This window comes from Psammomys obesus, unplaced genomic scaffold (genome assembly GCF_907164565.1).
Source record: "Psammomys obesus unplaced genomic scaffold, mPsaObe1.curated_primary_1811, whole genome shotgun sequence".
Taxonomy (NCBI): domain Eukaryota; kingdom Metazoa; phylum Chordata; class Mammalia; order Rodentia; family Muridae; genus Psammomys; species Psammomys obesus.
Genome location: NW_026592732.1, coordinates 12,541,518 through 12,562,245, shown reverse-complemented (window position 1 = coordinate 12,562,245; position 20,728 = coordinate 12,541,518). Strand labels below are relative to the sequence as shown.

Here is a 20,728-nt window from a genome sequence, read left to right as displayed (position 1 = left end):
ATTATTATTATTATTATTATTATTATTATTATTATTATTATTATTATATTTTAGTCTTTGAGTCAGGGTTTTACTGTATAGCCCTGGCTCACCTAAAACTCATTTTGTAAACCAGGATGGCCTTGAACTCACAGAGATCTATCTGCTTCTGCCTCCCGAGTGCTGGGCATAAAAGCCTGTGCCACCACTGCCTGGCTTTAGTTTAAATCACCTTGCTTATGTCTGCCCACTGTTTCCTCAAGTTTTCTAAGCTACATTGACTATTTAATCCATGTTAATTTTTGAAACTATTTTTGAATTTTGTACACCCCTTATACCACACAAACACACACACACACACACACATACACACACACATGACTTCCTTAGCTTTCATGATACCAGAAGGTATCTTGCAAATTCCCATGAAAGGGAAACAACCAAGAGTCCTACCCAGATATGCTGGCTATAATCCACAAAGACCAGCATAGAAAGATAACCCTGAGGATAAGGAAGTACCATGTTCATTTTTGTCTTTTTTGAGCTTGAAGTAGAATTCTGTTGTATACAAACCAGCTCAGTTTCACTAAATTAAAACTTTGCATTTTTAAGATTGTCAGATACTGAAAGAAGTTAAAATGATAACCCAGCACTTTCCTATGCCTGTGCTCAGTCCAATGCGTGTTTTGAGTGACACTTAAATAAATAAAACATAAAAAAGGAAATACTTCCACTAAGTTCACCAAAGATCGACCTACAGAGCAGAAGCGCTCCTAGTGGGCCTCATGGGACTCACTTTCTGGGAACTTGTTAGAACTCTAAATTTCCAAACCTATGCCAATAGACAGAAAGTTAGGAGAAGACCCTAGAAATCTACATTCCAACAGGCCAATGACAGTGCTGATGCACACTCAAAACTGCCAAGGTAGTTCAAAATCTATGTGGCCAAAACTTGGAAGGTAAAGTGCTATTTGTAGCCATGCATGACAGACCTGAGCAGTAACAGGAGGCAAGAGCAGTGTTGTAGTCTTGTTCACGTTGGAGATCTGAGGACCCTTTTGAGCCTCATGACTGGTGAACCATATGGCTTGGCTTTATCCTTAGTGTGTAAGCTGCCGTTCTTCCTTTGTGGTTAAACTACAGTGGTCGTCTACTTCATTTTAAGACATCTTTGGCTGCGACATTCATTGACTTTAAGTGACTTTGGTTCAACATACCATCAGATGATCTGTGATAGCATTGTCACATTAATGATTTGTGACCGAAATAGCTATCATATCCTGCATTCTCTCTAGCTGCTGTGTTTTGTATTGAAATATGCTTACACACACACACACACACACATACACACACACACACACACACACACACACACACACACTAAACTTTTTTTTTTCTTTTTAGGCAGTCATTAGCATGAGGCAGACAGCACAGCTTTATAGCCCAATGTGTCATGCAGGCAGGCTCTAAACGACTTCAGGAGCAAGGACTCAGAGTGCAGAGCAGTCCAAAGCATCCAAGAAGCATTGAACAGGCTGCTGGAGAGACAGGGCTGGTCAGTGACTTGCTGCTCTGGAGCTTAAGATGACAAAGGAAGATGGAACTTAGAAATTAAGTTTATTACATGGGTGGAGGAATTCATGGTAAACTAAAGAGGAGAGTTTTATGGTGCAGAAAGCAAATGTCACCAGGTTATGAACTCCTAGCTGTGTGCTCACCGGGTCAAGTCTGACCCACTCACTGCTGCACCTGCCCCAAGGTCTCTAGTATTTATTTATCCCTGTGAAGGCAGATCTGCATGCTATATCCAATGCCTACACTGAGATCCATGCTCACAGTGAAAAGGGCTGTCTGGGAGGTATGCCAGCATTGCCTCTGAAAGATGATGTCTCCAAGATTGATGGCTCAGTGATCTCTTTGAAGATTGTATAAAAAATATTGATTATGTTGCTAAGTTGCAGAAAATGGGCTCTGGGGTTCAGAAATAGGTGCTTTCTTTAAAATAATCCAGAACAAAGAGAATAAATCAATGCACAGGCCATCCAAGACATCATAACTATCATAGGTTCACAAACAGCTTTGGTGTCCATGTGGAAAAAACAATACCTTTCTGAAAATAATAGAAACTGTTATTTTGGCATGTTAAAAACAGAAGTTAGGGCTTTCTTCTAGTGTTTACTTTGCAATTGTATCATATTCCTAACTTCTAACTCTCTTATATGTCCTAAACCTGTGAGGAATATGGCCAGGAAGCGTTTGTGCCAGGTGTGGTTTCTTGTTTTCCTCCTTCAAAACTGCGTATATAAATCTCATATGAGCTAGTTAGGGTTTGGCAGCCGAAGCTGACAAAAATACCTGCGCTTAGTTTGTTTGCTTGCTTGTTTGCTTGCTTGCTTGCTTGCTTCCTTTAGTTAAACACAAATTTCCCTGCACAGCAATACAACACGTTTCAACCTGTTTTGAAATGTTTCCAATTGTATTTAAGATCTCTTATTCTAGTTTATAAAAGAGAAAAAGTAGCAGTGGTCTTGCTGAAAGAATAGCTTAGTTTTGGAAAGCATCAACTTTGATTTGTTAAGTTGAACAGTCAGTTTCATATCATGACAACATTCTTTGCCTTGAAGGATTCATAAAAGGCTTTATAAAGGTAACCACCCCTAAGACACACAGAGCACCATTTAATGAGTAGCTGTCTACTCCAAAGAGAGAATATCCCAATGGAGTAACTGAGGTTGGAACAGGATGAGTGCTGCTTCTGAGATAGTCCCACAGTTGTTCAGTAGACATGCTTTGAATTGACATACAGTACACTTTGATATTTGCTCTTAAACTGGGAGATCTGAGGACTGTGTATTGGGGAGTTTTTTGTTTGTTTTTTGTTTTTCCTTTCATGCACCCTCAGTTTCCCTGTATGGAAACTGCATCTTTGAAACTGCTTTTAAAACCAGGTAATTTTTGGATTCTCTCTCATGCTCTCTCTCTTTCTCATAAGGTGTGCTTCCTTGGGGGTCATTGAAATGGGCACATTAAAACCTCTAGTTACATTGCTACTGCAAGCTGCTACTCAGCCTTCTAAAACAATTGCTTCATGTATGGCAGGCCCGGTACTGGACACCACAGACAGAATCAGGCACAAGCGTGGCTCCTCTCAGCTTTCTGCAGCATGTGTTCACGCCAGGGATGTAAGGACAGGAACTGACCACTGGCAGGTGGTTCCACTCTTGTAGTTGTGTACTTCAAACTCTTTCATCAGAGCATGAGCCAAACCAATGCCATGGGTATGTTTTGAAGTTAAGGATGAATGGGAAATAAGGCAGGAACTGGATTTGTGCTGTGGGGAGTCCAGGGTTTTTCTTTGAGAGAATAGAGCATGGCCTCTGCATCTGTGTCTGATAGCCTGTCTTGCTGCTCATAGGTACAGTGAGGCTGAAGGCAGCACCCCCACTATTTCTAAGCATCTTCAGAGGATGACAAGGGTCCTTCAAAGCACACAGATTATCACTAAAGCTTCTGCTGGCTTCAGTGTGTGATTCCTAAAGAGGATGCTACCACACTCATATTTTTGTTGTGTGTACAGCACAAGATACAAGTCAAGTTGCCTCTGAAATTCCCAGGAGCCAAACAGTGTGCTTCTTGAAATTTTCTATCATCTCTGGCTGCCACACACCTGGTCTTATTCCTGGCTTTCTGAGTAGGGGCACAGCTCTGATTTATGTTCTCAGCTCATGAGACATTTCCTGAAAACACTCAGAAGAGCTGTATGTAAAATTAACTTCTTGTAGACGTTTTACCTTCTTTCTGCTTCCCACTGATGTGGGCTGTGCCACCTATGAGACTATGAGATTCCTGTATTGAACGTGCGACTCATACCTGCTGTTCAGGATGTTCTGGGTGGTTCAGCAGGGACCGATAGCAAAAAACATGCAGCCCAGTAGGAACCCAGCATACACACTACCAGTTTTGCCTCATTGAACCAAGCTGAAAAGAAGTGGGAAAGCTTACTGCTCTGAAAAGAAAAGCTGAGTTTGAACTCACCCTCTGCCACCAGGAAAAGAAAATTGACATTTTTACCTTCCAAAAAGCTATAATAATATGTACTTTGCCAACTTTGAGTTTGAAAAATATTTCATACACTACAAAAATAATGTGTAGTGCCTTAAAATGTTAAACTTTATAGGTTTTTTTTTTTTTAAAAAAAAAAAAGCATAACACCAGTAATTTGAAACCAGAAAGGAGATAAAAAATTAGAGATGCTGGATGGGTCCACGCATTTTCGTATTGACTATTTCAGTAGAAGTAAATTATATCATCTGTGTGTCAAGAAGCCTGAATTTGTCATCTGGCTTGCAAATGATATAGTGAGAATGAAGGTGAGATAGAGGAGCACATAGACTAGTGATGTTAAGAATCCAACCAAGGACCTGAGACTTTGCTTGGCAGCACTGATTGAACCAGTGACTCAATCAAATAGGTGAGCTTATTTATCTGTACATTTTCTAATACGTGATCAGGTAAAATGGTACCTATTGCTCAGGATTAAATGCAACACAGTAGGAGACTAGAGAAATGGCTCAGTGGTTAAGAGTATTTGCTATGCTTCTAGAGGACAGGCAGGTCACAACTATCTGCAATTATAATTCCAGGGAATTGGCCACCTCTGGCCTCCAAGGTCACCTGTGCTCATGTGCACATACCTGCATACAGACACACACCTACACTTAATGAAAAATAATAAACATAAGTGTTTTTTAAAATGTAGCACAGTGAGATAGATGATCAGGTCACCACCTGTATCATCTTGCACTTGCAGGAGAATCCATGTCTCTACTTCAGCAGGAGACCAGCAGAGCCCTGACAATGCTGCTTGGCGTAATAACTCATATTTTCCGATAAGATAAGCATCAACATAACCTGATTTGGGTGCTTCTTGTTAAATAGCCACTTCAAGCTTTATAACTGGATTTTACTGGTTAAAAAAGAAATATATATATATATATATATATATATATATATATATATATATATATATATATATATTGTCTTTTAACTGGATGGTCATAAAACTATGAAGACTGACAACATTTTTTATTCACTGACAAAAGTAGCTGGAGGTGACTATTTCGAGAAAGTACTGTCACCCTCCTCATGAGGTTTGTAGCCACTGAGGAGTGTTGCTTAGGTTCTGCAGATCATTGAGGAACTGTTGTCTGTACTTCATTACACTGAACAGTGTTCATTCCCAAGGCATTGGACGGTCTACTCATTTTGATCAGTTTTAAGGTGAGCACAACAGAAGACAGTAACACCTTTATAAGATTTTTACAAGATTGAAATTGTGCAAAAGAAATTAACCATTGGTGAGCAACATTTAATGGAAGAAGTGGGAAATGAAATGATGTCTCCACATCTCATATTAGTAGCCATTTCAAAGCTAAAGAAACAACTGACCCTGTCAACATTTAAATAGAACTCTTTCTTACCTTCCTCCTTCATGTTTATGCAGCTGAAATCATGTATCTGTTCCCACTATTTTAGTGGCTACACCATACTTTAGGAATGTACCCCACATTATTTAATTTTTTATTGATAGTAATTTAGTCTCTTTTGACTTTTTCTTTTTAAATTTGAACTGTGCAGTAACAAAGATATCTAAAAAAAATAACCTCCTAGTATAATTATGTAAAAGGCTACTGTAGGTTAAAGTTAAATGCATTTAAGGTCTCCAATTATCCATTTCTAAGTTGACCTCTAACATATAATAAATTTGGTGCCCCAAACCAATCCCAACAGTAGTGGAAAAGTGATACTTAAGGAAGTTCAATCAACTTAAGGTTAAATTTTAATGACTTTGAATTCTTTATTATCTAGTAGCAATGAAGGTTCTAATTTTTGTACTGATGTTTTAAAAGTTTTTTTTTTTTTTTTTTTACAGTTAAGTCTTCTGAAAGCACCTTTTTCATAACAGTTATTTTGTGTCTCTTTTCCTCACTCTCTTCTGAATTAATCTATATCTTTTCTCTGTGTTTCCCTCCAGGACGGACATGTGATGTGATGGGTGTGACTATGGGACACTGTGTGGGCACAAGGCATTCTTCCTGCCTCATTCTTCTGCTACTGAAACTGTTGGCCACTGTCTCCCAAGGGCTACCAGGAACAGGGCCCCTGGGCTTCCACTTCACACATTCCATCTATAATGCTACAGTGTATGAGAACTCGGCAGCGAGGACCTATGTCAACAGCCAGAGCAGAATGGGCATCACGTTAATAGACCTGTCCTGGGATATCAAGTACAGAATAGTATCTGGCGATGAAGAAGGGTTTTTCAAAGCTGAGGAGGTCATCATTGCAGATTTCTGCTTCCTCAGGATAAGAACTAAAGGTGGCAATTCTGCCATATTGAACAGGGAAATCCAAGACAATTATTTATTAATCATTAAAGGTTCAGTCAGAGGAGAAGATTTGGAAGCATGGACCAAAGTGAACATCCAGGTGTTAGACATGAACGACTTGAGGCCTCTGTTTTCACCCACCACTTACTCAGTCACTATTGCAGAAAGCACACCACTCAGGACTAGTGTTGCCCAGGTGACAGCCACAGACGCAGACATCGGCTCCAATGGAGAATTCTACTACTACTTTAAAAACAAGGTTGATCTTTTTTCAGTTCACCCCACAAGTGGTGTCATCTCTCTAAGTGGGAGATTAAACTATGATGAGAGGAACAGGTATGATCTAGAGATCTTAGCAGTGGACCGGGGGATGAAACTCTATGGCAATAATGGGGTGAGCAGTACAGCCAAGCTCTATGTTCACGTTGAACGCATAAATGAACATGCTCCAACTCTCCATGTGGTCACTCACACCCCTTTCTCATTGGACAAGGAGCCCACCTATGCAGTGGTGACAGTTGACGACCTGGATGAAGGGGCCAATGGAGAGATCGAGTCTGTTTCCATTGTGGATGGAGATCCTTTGGATCAGTTCTTCCTGGCTAAAGAAGGAAAGTGGATGAATGAGTATAAAGTCAAGGAGAGAAGGCGGGTTGACTGGGAAAGCTTCTTCTATGGCTATAACCTCACTATTCAAGCAAAAGACAAAGGGTCACCTCAGAAGTTTTCGGAGTTAAAGACAGTCCACATTGCCAATCCCAGGAGAGACAGTATCCCAGTCAAGTTTGAAAAGGATGAGTATGAAGTCAGTATAAGTGAGTTTTCCCCTCCTGGTGTCATGGTGGCCATAGTCAAGGTAAACCCTGAGCCATTGGATGTGGAATACAAACTATCTCCTGGGAAAGATGCAGAGTACTTCAAAATTAATTCCCGGTCAGGTCTGATTGTCACAGCACAGCCCCTGAATATAGTGAAGAAGGAAGTCTATAAACTTGAGGTAACAGACAAGGAAGGAGACGTGAAGGCCCAAGTCACCATTGGGATTGAAGATGCCAATGACCACACCCCAGAATTCCAGCAGACACTGTATGAGACTTTTGTGAATGAGAGTGTTCCTGTGGGGACAAATGTTCTGACTGTGTCTGCCTCTGATAAGGACAAAGGAGAAAATGGCTACATCACCTATAGCATTGCCAGCCTGAACCTTTTACCATTTGCCATTAACCAGTTTACGGGTGTGATCAGCACAACTGAAGAGTTAGATTTTGAATCCTCTCCAGAGACGTACAGGTTTGTGGTGAGAGCCTCTGACTGGGGCTCACCATACCGCCACGAAAGTGAAGTGAATGTGACCATTCGGGTGGGAAATGTCAATGACAACAGCCCTCTCTTTGAGAAAGTGGCTTGCCAGGGAGTGATTTCATATGACTTTCCTGTTGGAGGTCACATCACAGCCGTCTCTGCTATTGATATTGATGAACTTGAACTAGTAAAGTATAAAATCATTTCCGGAAATGAACTTGGCTTTTTTTATTTAAACCCAGACTCTGGTGTTTTACAGCTTAAAAAGCCACTGATGAATTCTGGCATTAAAACTGGTAATTTTGCCCTCCAAATCACAGCTACAGATGGGGAGAATTTTGCAGACCCCATGGCCATTAACATCTCAGTCCTCCACGGGAAAGTATCTTCAAAGAGCTTCAGTTGCAGAGAAACTCGCGTGGCTCAGAAATTGGCGGAGAAACTACTCATTAAAGCAAAAGCTAATGGGAAACTGAATCTGGAAGATGGATTTCTTGACTTTTATTCAATTAATAGGCAAGGACCGCATTTTGACAAGTCTTTTCCCTCTGATGTGGCTGTGAAGGAGGACATGCCAGTTGGAACCAATATCCTGAAGATTAAAGCGTATGATGCTGATTCCGGCTTCAATGGGAAAGTGCTGTTTACAATATCAGATGGAAATACAGACAGCTGCTTCAATATTGATATGGAGACTGGACAGCTTAAAGTTCTCATGCCCATGGACAGAGAGCATACAGACCTTTACCTCCTCAACATAACCATCTATGACCTTGGAAAGCCACAGAAATCGTCATGGCGATTGCTCACTGTCAATGTGGAGGATGCTAATGACAACAGCCCAGTGTTTCTTCAGGACAGCTACTCTGTCAGCATTCTTGAAAGTTCAAGTATTGGCACTGAGATTATTCAAGTGGAAGCAAGAGACAGAGACCTGGGTTTGAATGGGGAGGTAATATATTCAGTCTTGACTGACACACGGCAATTTACCATCAACAGCTCAACTGGAATTGTTTATGTAGCTGACCAACTGGACAGAGAATCCAAAGCCAACTATTCTTTGAAAATAGAAGCCAGGGACAAAGCAGAAAGTGGCCAGCAGCTATTTTCTGTTGTCACCCTGAAGATCTTTCTGGATGATGTCAATGACTGCTCCCCAGCTTTTATCCCCAGTAGCTACAGTGTGAAGGTCCTGGAAGATCTCCCTGTTGGTACAGTAATTGCTTGGCTTGAGACTCAGGATCCTGACCTTGGATTGGGTGGTCAAGTCCGTTACTCTTTGGTCAATGATTATAATGGAAGATTTGAAATAGACAAAGCGAGTGGGGCCATCCGTTTGAGCAAAGAACTAGACTATGAGAAGCAACAATTCTACAACCTCACAGTCAGGGCTAAAGACAAAGGGCGACCTGTCTCTCTGTCCTCCATCTCCTTTGTTGAAGTGGAGGTGGTAGATGTCAATGAAAACCTCCATACACCCTATTTCCCAGACTTCGCTCTTGTTGGATCTGTAAAAGAAAACTCTCGGATTGGAACAAGCGTGCTGCAGGTGATTGCCCATGATGAGGATTCTGGTAGGGATGGAGAGATCCAGTACTCCATTAGAGATGGCAGTGGTCTTGGGAGATTCAACATAGATGATGAGAGTGGTAAGTTTAATGTTTTCTGCTGAATATGTTCTTTTCTTTCTACTTATTTGTATTGCATATGAATCAGGGCATCAGAGCAGATGATGAGGATTTTCTGTTTGAGGAAACGCAACACAGAGCATGAGCTGTGCCTTAGAATAACTAGGTTTCGAAGCACATCCGTTTACACAGTGACAGTCATAGTGCCCAGTGAGTTACCTGTGTTGTGTTCTTCGGTTCTTTTGTCTTTCTTTCTTTCTTTCTTTCTTTCTTTCTTTCTTTCTTTCTTTCTTTCTTTCTTTCTTTCTTTCTTCTTTCTTTCTTCTTGCTCAGTACCTTTGTTATAATGTTATCTTCTGAGAAGCTTTACACCATTGTTCCCTCTGGTGATTGTATTCCTGACCCTAGCAAAATGAATGGTCCTGATACAGTAATTGCATTTGAATTGACTTTAAATTGGAAGTATGAAATTGATTTCCAAATGCATCTTATATATGAATCTTTCCCTTTATAGTAAGCCTTTGCTGTAGGGAATCTTTGCCTGGTCTTTCATGTTGAACAGGTACATCAGCCTTGGAAAAGTGTGCATTCATACTCTGTGTGCCCATCAACACATAGGGATGTGACTTGAAAGCATTTCTGTAGAACAGAATCATGTAATGAATTATATCCATAAAAACTTGATTTTAAGACATTATTTTTGTATGTTAATAGTTTATTTTATATCTTTTCCTTTTTGAAAAAAAAATATTTTTTTAATCTACTATATCTTGAATATAATTTCTTTTCCTTCCACTCCTCTAGTTTCTTCCCGGATCCCCTCCCATCTGGATCTACCCCCTTTCAGTCTCTCATTAGAAAATAAACAGGCTTTTAAATAATAAAATAAAACAAGATAAGGTAAAAAAAACTTAAACACATCAGAATAAGACAAAGTTAGCACTCAGAAAGAAAAGAGTCCAAGAAACGACAGATACAGGAAACATATAGACACGTAGACCCACTCATTCACACACCCAAGAATCCCATAGAAACTGTACAGGAATCCAGAGTACATATGCAAATGACCTGTAGGATAGAAAAGAGAGAAACATTAAGTAATTAATTAAAGTGAGATTAAGCCAAAAAGAAGAAAAGAGAAAGCCCCAATATCACATTATGAGACAAGGAACCTCAAAAGATTCCATTGGGTTCTTTTTCTGTTAGCCACCTACTGGTAGGCATGTGGCCTACTCTTCAGAGTAGTTAGCTTCCCCGGAGAGACTCCTTTGAAGAAAACTAAATTATCATTTACAAGCAGTTATTAACTGTAGATAGCTTCGGGGTTAGGGATGGGGATACATGTTCACTCCTCCTTTTAGCTCCAGCACTCATCTGCTTTAGGGCTGGCAGCCCCTGTGCATGCTGCCTCAGTCTCTGAGTGCTTATGAGCATTGGTCCCATTCTGTCGAGAAGGACTTATTTCTTTGGTGTCCTCCATTCCCTCTGGCTGCTTCATTCTTTCCACCTCCTCTTCTGGTGGGCTCCCTGGGACCTAACGCGACATTTTATTTCTACATTCCTTTAGTAGAACAGGAGTATTTGGGTTTACTCTGTGTCCTGGGATCTCTAGTCTCTTGTTCTTGCTCACCCAAGCAATATTGGGTGCAGATTCCATCTCATAGATTGGGCCTTCAGTCAAATTACATATTGGTTGGCTACTTCTACAAATTTTGTGCCACCATTGCACTAACATAACTCATAGGCAGGACTCGTTTGTAGAGCAAAAGGTTTGTCTTTGGGTGAGTGCTTCACAGTTCTCCTTAAGAGATGTGCAGAGTAACTTCTAGTGCAAAAACGCTGGTCTGTAGGAGTGAAGATTCTCTGTGAGCACCAGCTCGACTTCTCCATGTTCAATGAGTTGTATAAACGTCTTCAGCAATAGTACTTTGCTGTCCGTTTGTGAAGAGCAAATTATACAATTAGCAACAGCCTGAGTTTTGGGGGGTTCCCGTGGGACCCCTTTAGCCAACAACTCAGTTAGATGTAACCCAACTCCAGTACTAGAAGCTTAATTTGGTGATAAGAGATGTCTAGTTAGGGCTCTTCCTCCGATTATCTGCATTTTATTTAGACTCCCTTCATATATGTATATATTATAGGGAAAATTCTACTGTATTAGGTTTCCACACTACCCCTCAAATATCCCTTAAGCTTAGCTGTCTCTCCCCATATTTCCTCCCTCATTTTCATTTTCTCTCCCCCTCCCTACTTGATCTTCCTATTCCAGTTTTTTCCTCTTGTCCGTCCATAATTATCTATTCTTTTCTTCCTTTCCTAGGGAAATTTATCTGTCACTCAGTTCCCTTACTCTATATCTAATCTCTGTGTCTCTATGGATTACAGCCTGGTTATCATTGACTGAACAGCTAATATCCACTTGTCAGTGAATACATACTATACTTGTCTTTTTTCTTCATTTGGAATGATTTTTTTCTAGTTCCATCCACTTAACTGAGAATTTCATGACTTTATTTTTCAATGGCTAAGTAATATTTTATTATGTAAATATAAACATTGTCTTTTTCATTCATAAGTTAAGGGACACCTAGATTGTTTCTAGTTTCTGACTATTGTGAATAGAGCAGCAATGAACATGGTTGATCAAGTATTTTTGTGGTAGAATGGAGCATCTTTTGAGTATATGTCCAAGAGTATTATAGTTGGATATTGAGGTAAATGGATTTCCGTCTTCCTGAGGAATCACTATACTGATTTACATAGTAGCTGTACAACTTTCCACTTCTATTAGCAATGTGTGAGTGTTCCAATAGATGAGTTACTCCAACTCCTTGCCAGCATGACCAGTCTGACACTCATTTTATTGATCTTAGCCATTCTGACAGGTGTAAGATGAAACCTCAAAGTAGTTTTGATGTTGATTTGCACTTTCCTGATTTCTAAGTATGTTGACCATGTAAGTGTTTCTCAGCCTTTTGAGTTTCCGTTTTTGAAAATTCTTTGTTTAGACCTGTGCCTATTTTTAATTGGGTTATTTATTTTCTTGATATCTAGTTCTTTGAGTTCTTTATATAACTTGGATTTTATCTGTCTCTCTGATCTGTAGTTGGCTAAAATCTTTTCCCATTCTGTAGGCTTCCACTTTGAATGATGATGTTCTTTGCCTTACAGAAGCTTTTCCGTTTCATGAGGTCCATTTATTAATTGTTAGACTTAGTGCCTGTGCTATTGATGTTCTGTTCAGGAAGTCCTTTCCTATGTCAATAAGCTCAAGGCTATTCTCCATTTTCTATTCTATCAGATTCATTTTATCCAGTTTTGTGTTGAGGTCTTTGATGAGTTTTTTGCAGGATCTATTTGAATTCTTCTACATGTAGTCATCTAAATTGAGAAGCACTTTTATTCCCAGTGTGTATTTCTGGCTTCTTTGTCAAAAATCAGGTGTCCATAGGTGTGTGGATTTATGTCTTGGTATTCAATTTGATACCATTAATCAACATGTCTGATTTTATGCCAATACTGCTCTAAGTTTATTACTATAACAGCACAGCACAATTTGAAGTCAGGGATGATGAACTCCATCAGTTCTTTTACTATTTGGAATTATTTTAAAACTATCCTGCTATTTTTGTATGGTACATTATTTATAACAATTGATTTCATTGATGTTTTAAAATACAGGGAAAATTTGACAAACATTTCATTTCTAAAATCTGTTCACTTATCTTCCATCATAGATACCAACATAATTTTAAAATGATTATTATGGTTATTATTTATATACATGTGTATGTGCCTGGACATAGGTGTATGTGTATATTTGTGTGAATGTTTGCATGTTCCTTTCCATGTGCAAGAGCATAGACACACGTGTGTAGTAGTTGTGTGTGCATGCATGTGTGTGTATCTTCTGTTCTTAGCAACACATATTTTTATAGCCTTAGTAGATTAAAATCTTAAAAGAGGAAAATACTTATTTATTTTTCTGTGAATGGTAATTTATAGTGTCATGTTTCCAGAGTGAATTTATATTTATCAACTAATTTCTGTAATAATCATAGAATTACTTGCTCCATATCTTATTCAGTCAAGGCTGCTGTAAAAACCACCTACCAAACTGGGTGGTTTTAATAGACATTTATTTCTTATATGTGTGCATGGTAGAGATCAGTGTGCCCACATGATCAAGGAAAGGGGCCTTCTTCTGGACTTCTTCTTCTGGATGGAGATCGCCATCTTCTTACTATGCCTTCAAAGAGGGACTTTAGTTTCTTCCTACAATGAGCACTTTTAGGCTTTTGACACAAATGATGTCAACAGGAGGATGTACACTGAAGTTATTAATTATGTCTATCTAAGCTCTAGTAAGTTGTCCAATCGGCAACTGCATATTGGCCTTGATTCAAAGAGTTAAGGGCAGATATGTTTGTCAAGAGGGGACTATGCTTTCTCTATATGTTGTATAGGTTATAGTTTTTCCTTGAGTTTTTAATTTAGAAAATAACTGCAAACATTTAATATCCTTGTTGTTGAAAACTTCCCACCAAAAAAACAAATGAAAGACTTTAATGGCTCATCTCTGTTCCGATATTTTCAGAACTTTGTAAAATACATTTTTTTTCATTTATAAAAATATTGTCAATTATGTAGTAACACTGCTTGATGACTTAGGATTCATTTGGTGTGAACATTAACTTCTTTGAGTCAAAGCTAAGTGGACGGTAAAGGTCACCTTTACACTAAATGGGGAAGCAAGCTTAACAGTGGACCTGCGTCTCCGAGACTGAGTGTGGATGGCGCTCTTTCTTCACACTCTTTGGGTGCTTCTGAGCTCTTTTTAATTAGAGCATCTTTTAGTTTTTAAAGGTGTACCAAGTATCCTTTCCCCCCTTTCATTTCATTTTCTTCTCTTAGATAATGAAACTCACCCCCCTCCTTTATATTATAGGACATATGTCTGGATGTGTAACTGAGAGTGCATTTTTAATGAAGAGAAGAATTCTCATATAATTTTATGCATCAATCCCTTCCTTGCATCTCAATGACCCTAGATTTCAGGATATAGGCCCAGGAGCCCCTGTATGCTGTGTGCACCTGTGCCTGGGTACAGACATTTGAGAGGTTTTCATGAAGGAAGCCATCACCACCCAGCTCTAAGGCTTCCATAATTCTTGAAGGATCCATCTACTCTTTGCCTTAACGTACTTAAAAGCATTATTAGAACCAAGGCTGGGTGAGTGGTTTTTTTGGGCTGGCAGCAAGACTTGAGAGTCAGGCCTAAACTTCACTGTGTTTTGCTGTGCCTACTTAATTGACGTGAAGGAAGGCATGACCTCTGCATGTTTAGGTTTTGTCTTTTAAATTTTTTAAGTCAGCTGCCAAAGTCAGCTGCTCAGTGCCTTGTATTACTTACTAGCTTTCAGATTTAGAGCAAGAATCCTAGAATTATTTTTAACAATGCATGATCCCTGGCAGTTTCAGGCTGTAAGTGGGTAGACCTTAGGTGAACTGAGAAACTTCTTCTCAATTCTCTAAGCATTCTTGCCATACAGACTTTGCAAGTGCTGCCCTAGCCCTGATCTCCGAAGAAAGGCGTTGGCAGAGTCTGTGTTTTTTCCCCTAAAGTCTTTTTTTCTCATTCTTTTGAATGGTGGATGATTGAGTTCAGGTGCTAAGTACATTTCTTTTCTAATCAAATTTTACAATCCAAATAAGCCTTTTATTAGTCCTCAGTGACAATCGTATTCTGAATGTCTTTCTTAAGGCTCCCAAACCTATTTGTGTTTCAGTAATTATGGTTGCTTTTGCCTTATGAAAAAGAGATGCTGGGGGTAGTTGATGCATTTCCTAGATTTATGTTCTTGACTTTTTGGTATTCAATGTATAAAACCACACCTTTGAAATTCTTTCCCACGCATGGGTGTTTATTAAATGTATAATAATACTCATAGTAGCTAGATTAACTCTCCTCATGCTACATTTAGTCTGCTCACAATTTAAATCTCTAGTGTGTAAGATGCAATTTAATCAGTTTTCCTTCACAAAGAATGAATTCTTACTCTTTGACACATCAGTAATACATATTCTTGACTACTCAGAGGTACAAGATGTTCGTGAAAGAGGACAATGTATGTTTTAAATTGTGACTTTCTATTAGATTGTTTTGTAAACTACAGACTACAACACAGATTTCCCTAATTTGTTTGCTTGAGGTTAATTAATGAAATATTTAATTAAGACAAATGATTTCCAGTTTGGGGCTTTAATCAAGGATAATTGGGAAGGTATTTTATTATCTATTACTAGTATTTTTTTTCTACTCATTTATACTTTGTAAGGGGCCAGGACTGGGGCCCCTTTTAGGGTACTGTCTCCCATCATCACAATAGTCAATGAGGTAATTTCAGAGGCTTGCTCAGTCAGGGTCATGTTTGCCATCACTAGCAAGTCAGAGATTTAAACTCCAGATTTTATACCATTTCCCCTCTTGCTTCAACAAGCCATCGTATGCAGCCCCAGCGTCTTCCTCACAAGAAGGGATGCCAGAGACTCTCTCAAAGTCTCCCCTGTTGTTGTTTATTAATATTTAATATTGATTTATCTTTTAGTTAAGCAATTGTTATTCCTAGACTACAAATGACCACACAGAGACTAGGAATTATTTAATTAATCTAGAACACAATGCTGGACAATAGCTACTCCTTCCTAAACCTCCAAACACACATAGTTTCCTCCCATTCATATTTTCTACATTATACTTGCTTTTAGTCATATCTTAGGTCTGATTTATCTCTCCTGGTGGTTCTAAGTCCTTTCCTGCAGATCTCTCCTCTCTGACTTCTCCCACTCCCTTCCTTCTCCTCCCCTCAGGACTAGGATGTCCCACCCTATTCTCTTCATTGCTCAGCATTGGCTGGTTGTTTTATTGACAATACAGAAAACAAATGGTGGCATATTTACACAAACTTGAGACAGGTGATGCCTAGAATAAACATCACAATGCAATGTCCAGATTGAAACCAGATAGTGAGGTAGAAAAAAACAGCATTTGAACAAGAGTAAATTGTATACATTCCACAAGAACATTTTACCAACATTCCCCACAGAACCCAAGGTCAGAGTACATCCCAAGGCTAAGTTTAACACTGACTTAGGACAGAAGGGTTCAGTCTGAAAGTGCCTGAAAGTCAGCATCAACCCAGAATCCATGCCTTAGAACGAACAGTCTGAGGGGAGAATATGAAGAGGAAGGATCTGTGGAAAACCAGTCATGTTTTCAGTAGGGTTTCATTCTAATAAATGGTATTAATAATAGTATTAGCAGTAGTAGTAGCACAGTGAATTTCCTTCTCCTTATGTCATGTGACAGTTCATTTGAAGAAACAATCAGAACTTGGGTCTATTTTCACTTTGATTGTAGACCTGCTAGTTTCTAGCTCTGTAAACACTATTTTTGTGTTTGTCTATAAACCACCCAGTACAAGATGCTTGACCTTTTCTTGTATTGAGTCTCTAGCAAGCATTTCTCCAACTTGTCTGGACATAGAATGCTTTATTTATCTCACTTTAAAAATTATTTATTTTTTATTAATTACAGTTTATTCACCTTGTATCCCAACTGTAGCCCCCTCCCTTGTCCCCTCCCAATCTCACCATGTCCACCCATGGCCCTCCTCCAGTCCACAGATAGGGGACATCCTCCTCCCCTTCCAGCTGATCCTAGCCTATCAGGTCTCCATCAGGAGTGGGTGCACTGTCTTCCTCTGCTCCCCCATCAGGGTGAGGTGATCAAAGAGCATGCCACTGAGTTCATGTCAGAGACTGTCCCTATTCCCACTTTAGTGAACTCACTTGGACACTTAGCTGCCATGGACTACATCTGTGCAGGAATTCTAGGTTATCTCCATGAATGGTCCTTCCTTGTTTGGAGTAACAATCTCAGAAAAGACCCTGTGCCCAGATGTTTTGGTTCTGTTGCTCTCCTTGTGGAGCTCCTGTCCCTTCCAGGGTCTTTCTATCTTCCTCTTCTTTCATAAGATTCCCTGCACTCTGCCCAAAGTTTGTCTATGAGTCTCAGCATCTGCTTTGATACCCTGCTGAGTAGAGTCTTTCAGACGCCCTTTGTGGTACACTTTTGCTCTTATTTTTTCTCTCTTCTGATGTACACCTAAAGAAGCTAATCAAGAATGAGGACCCTGTGTAACCTACTTACTTTTTATTTTTTATAGAATCTATAGAAGCTGCGGACGTAAGTTAAGCCTGGATCTAACTATATGCTCCAAAGAAGGGTCTGAGGCATATTAATTATTGGAAAAATAATTTTGGACAATGTTTTCCAGCAACTGATAAATAAAACTCTATAGCTTTATAGCTTTGCTCATACGAGTATGAGTTCTTTCCCATTTGACACTTCAGATAGTCCCTGCCCTGTAACCTGCTGTGTCCAGGAGACTATTGGCCTGTTTGTGCTTGTTTGCTGACATAAGTAAAAATTGAGGAGGATAAGGATGGGGTCATAATATTTCTCCTTTTGACTTTTCACACTAGGTGCTTTGGACATCCCTTGATAAATGGGCAGCCTGATATTACTAGTTCTAGAATATCAACTATAAACTGTTGACTTTCCTTAACCTCCACCCTTCCATTTGTTAGTAGCGTATTGGGTAAATAATTCTTCCTCAGTTTAGCAATGTGTGCTGTCTGCTTTCTTCCAGGACTTTAACTGGTAAAATACTCTTCTTAGGTAAAGGTTTTTAAAACAGATTTAAGTTTAAATGTACACTGAGGACTATTTTCTAGCAATTTTATTGGATGTGGTGTCTATAACCTTACTATGATATATTGGATCCCTGGAGAAGCAATAGAGGTTGATAGCTATCTATTTTATAGGGAGGGAAGTAAAGCAGGTCTTTATCTTTCCATCTAACTCCTGTCTTGTTTCTCAGCTACCAAGAATAGACACCTTTTGATTTCCTAAAGACCGAGGCCCACCAACAAAGAGGTTCAATGGACAGAAGAGCAAGCTGAATATTTCAGATTCTCCATCATTGTCATGCCATGCTTTGGTCCTCAACATAGATACAGACTCATCTTACCTGGTGGCTAAGGAAAAAGTAAAGATATGAGATGCACAGCATATATTTAGTTCCACTAAAGAAATGAGGCCAGTGCTATGTATATAATGATTCCTCTTCAGTCTCTGATAACCAGAGAATCCAGAAGGCGAATGTAAACCAAAAAAGGGAAATTTTATACTGTTAGAAAAAAAAAAAAAAACAACTGAGCAACTGCAAAAAAAAAAAAAAAAAAAAAAAAAAAAAAAAAAAAAAAAAAAAAAAAGAACATGAGCCTAAGCCAGTAGCATTTTTGACTTACTGCATTATAAATCTCTTTTCCCTTATATTCAGTCACACTGGAGACAATATTTGTCATCTAGTCATTTGCTTATTTACCTTTCTTCAAACTTGCTGGTAACTCCACTTCGAAAGGCTGAGGGTGAAGATACTCACTATTTAGAGACTTTGATGTAATTCATGACAACTTTGAACTAAACAATATTTCTTGTTTCTCATCTTCTTCATAAATGATGTCTTACTGTAGCTCATCTAACTTAAAAAAGGCTACATTCTGGCTCAGCCTTGCCCTTAAACTTCCCTTGGGATCAGAGCAAACAAAGGAGAGGAATGAAGTTATGATCTAATGACAGCAGAAACTTTTCTTGGCTCTGGGTTTTCTGGCCATAATAATTTGGAAGGAAAAAAAAATACTGCTTCCCAGAGGAGCTCTGAACACTCTATAACATTCTGATGAACTTAGGAGTTGTCATGTAAGCCAGGCAGGAAAGACGATGAGAAGCTTCTGGAAATGATGGATAGCCAGTTGCCATCACAGTTTTCAGCAGGTGCTGTCTTCTTGACCTTTTTTAGCTGTTGGCTAAAGGCAATTTAGGTTTAATAGAGAACCGTTGGTTTATGTCTACACTGTGTATCAATCTCTGTTATTGTCCCCTTAAAAGCAGCAAATGGTGAAAATAATGACAACCATAAAGAAGTAATCCAAATAGGGTAGCAAGCTGACCACCTAAGAGACGTACAGTCTTTTCTGTGAGCGTGGTCTTCCTTTTACATTTAAAATGGACAAAGGCAGTAGTGAAAAGGCCTACGATAATAAAGGACTGTACCCGTTTGTGTATCCAGGGCTGTGCAGAAGGTGGTGGTATGCATTGAGTGCCCTCCATGACTTTGGATAGCTTGCATCAGTAAGCAGGGCGATTTGGGGAAATATTTTGCATGTTCCGTGAAGAATATTTTCATTTATCATTATAGTTGGAAGAATTATAGTTTGATAAATATTTATGTGATGTCACTACATACACCCTCTCTTTCACTGAAATGAAAATAAAAATTATTTGTAGTCTGCATTTCCACCTTACCAGTGTCTTATGAAAGCACACCTTATCAAGAAAGAATCTGCAAAGAGTTGTGAGTAGGAGTTGTGTCAATCCATATTAAATTCTATACACTACTATACAAGTTATTGAATATAATAAAGCTCTCCAAATTTTCCCATTGGACAATATAGTATTTCGTGGTTCTTGTGGGTCATTCTTTGTGACTAAATTCCTAGATTTTCATTTGCATATTATAGCTAAGACTCTAGTTGCTTTAAAAGGTAACATACTAGCGAAAATGATAGCTATTAAAATATATCAACTATGAAACATAGTGACCTAAGTAGTACATAAAATTTGAGAAAATTAAGACAAAAATTTTAAGTAAACACAATACACACACATTAAAAAACAGTTTGGCAAGAACATAAAGACATAAAGCAGTTTACCTCTGAGACCTATAAACTGTTTTTCTACCCTTCTGCTTCTTTCTTCCCAAATTCTAACACTCACCATACACCTATTCTCTGTTGTTATGCAGCTCTGCAGAACAGAATGTATAATGGGTGGTACAGACAGAGAAATGTACAACAGTACTCTATGTCATGTACAAGAAACAGAAACATCTGCCAGCCACTGTTCCCGTGGCTTTACTCTCACCTTTGAATTGTGAGATGATTTCCATACATTCTGAGGTAAGACTGTAAGAAGCACCCAGAACACTGAATTGAGTTAGTGATGAGATGAAGGTCCCATGAGGAACGAATGCCAACCTCAGAAATGAGCTTTTTTACGGCCAAAGACCCACCATGGAGTGGCTGCTGTGCTGCTGTGGGGAAAGAACAAGTTATGACAGAAAGAATGTATTATTTTTGCAATAAGGAAGGAAATTATAGCTCCATAAACTGGAATGTCCATAAACACCACAGACATCATTTAAACCCACAGAATAACATGATACTTTGCTGATCAAATCCTAACATTTGTCTACATTTTTAGCTGCATCTTTGGTTTGCTTGCTTCTCCGTAGTATAGCAATT

General features: G+C 39.0%; 1 protein-coding gene across 1 annotated transcript in view; it reads left to right on the top strand.

Moving 5' to 3' along the window:
- Fat3 (FAT atypical cadherin 3) overlaps positions 1–20,728 on the top strand; it is a 595,719-nt gene that overhangs the window by 121,486 nt on the left and 453,505 nt on the right. Inside the window, exon 3 of the mRNA XM_055615501.1 lies at positions 6,014–9,319. Coding sequence (XP_055471476.1) covers positions 6,031–9,319 — 3,289 coding nt within the window. The 5' untranslated portion in view covers positions 6,014–6,030. The remainder of the gene's footprint in view (positions 1–6,013; positions 9,320–20,728) is intronic.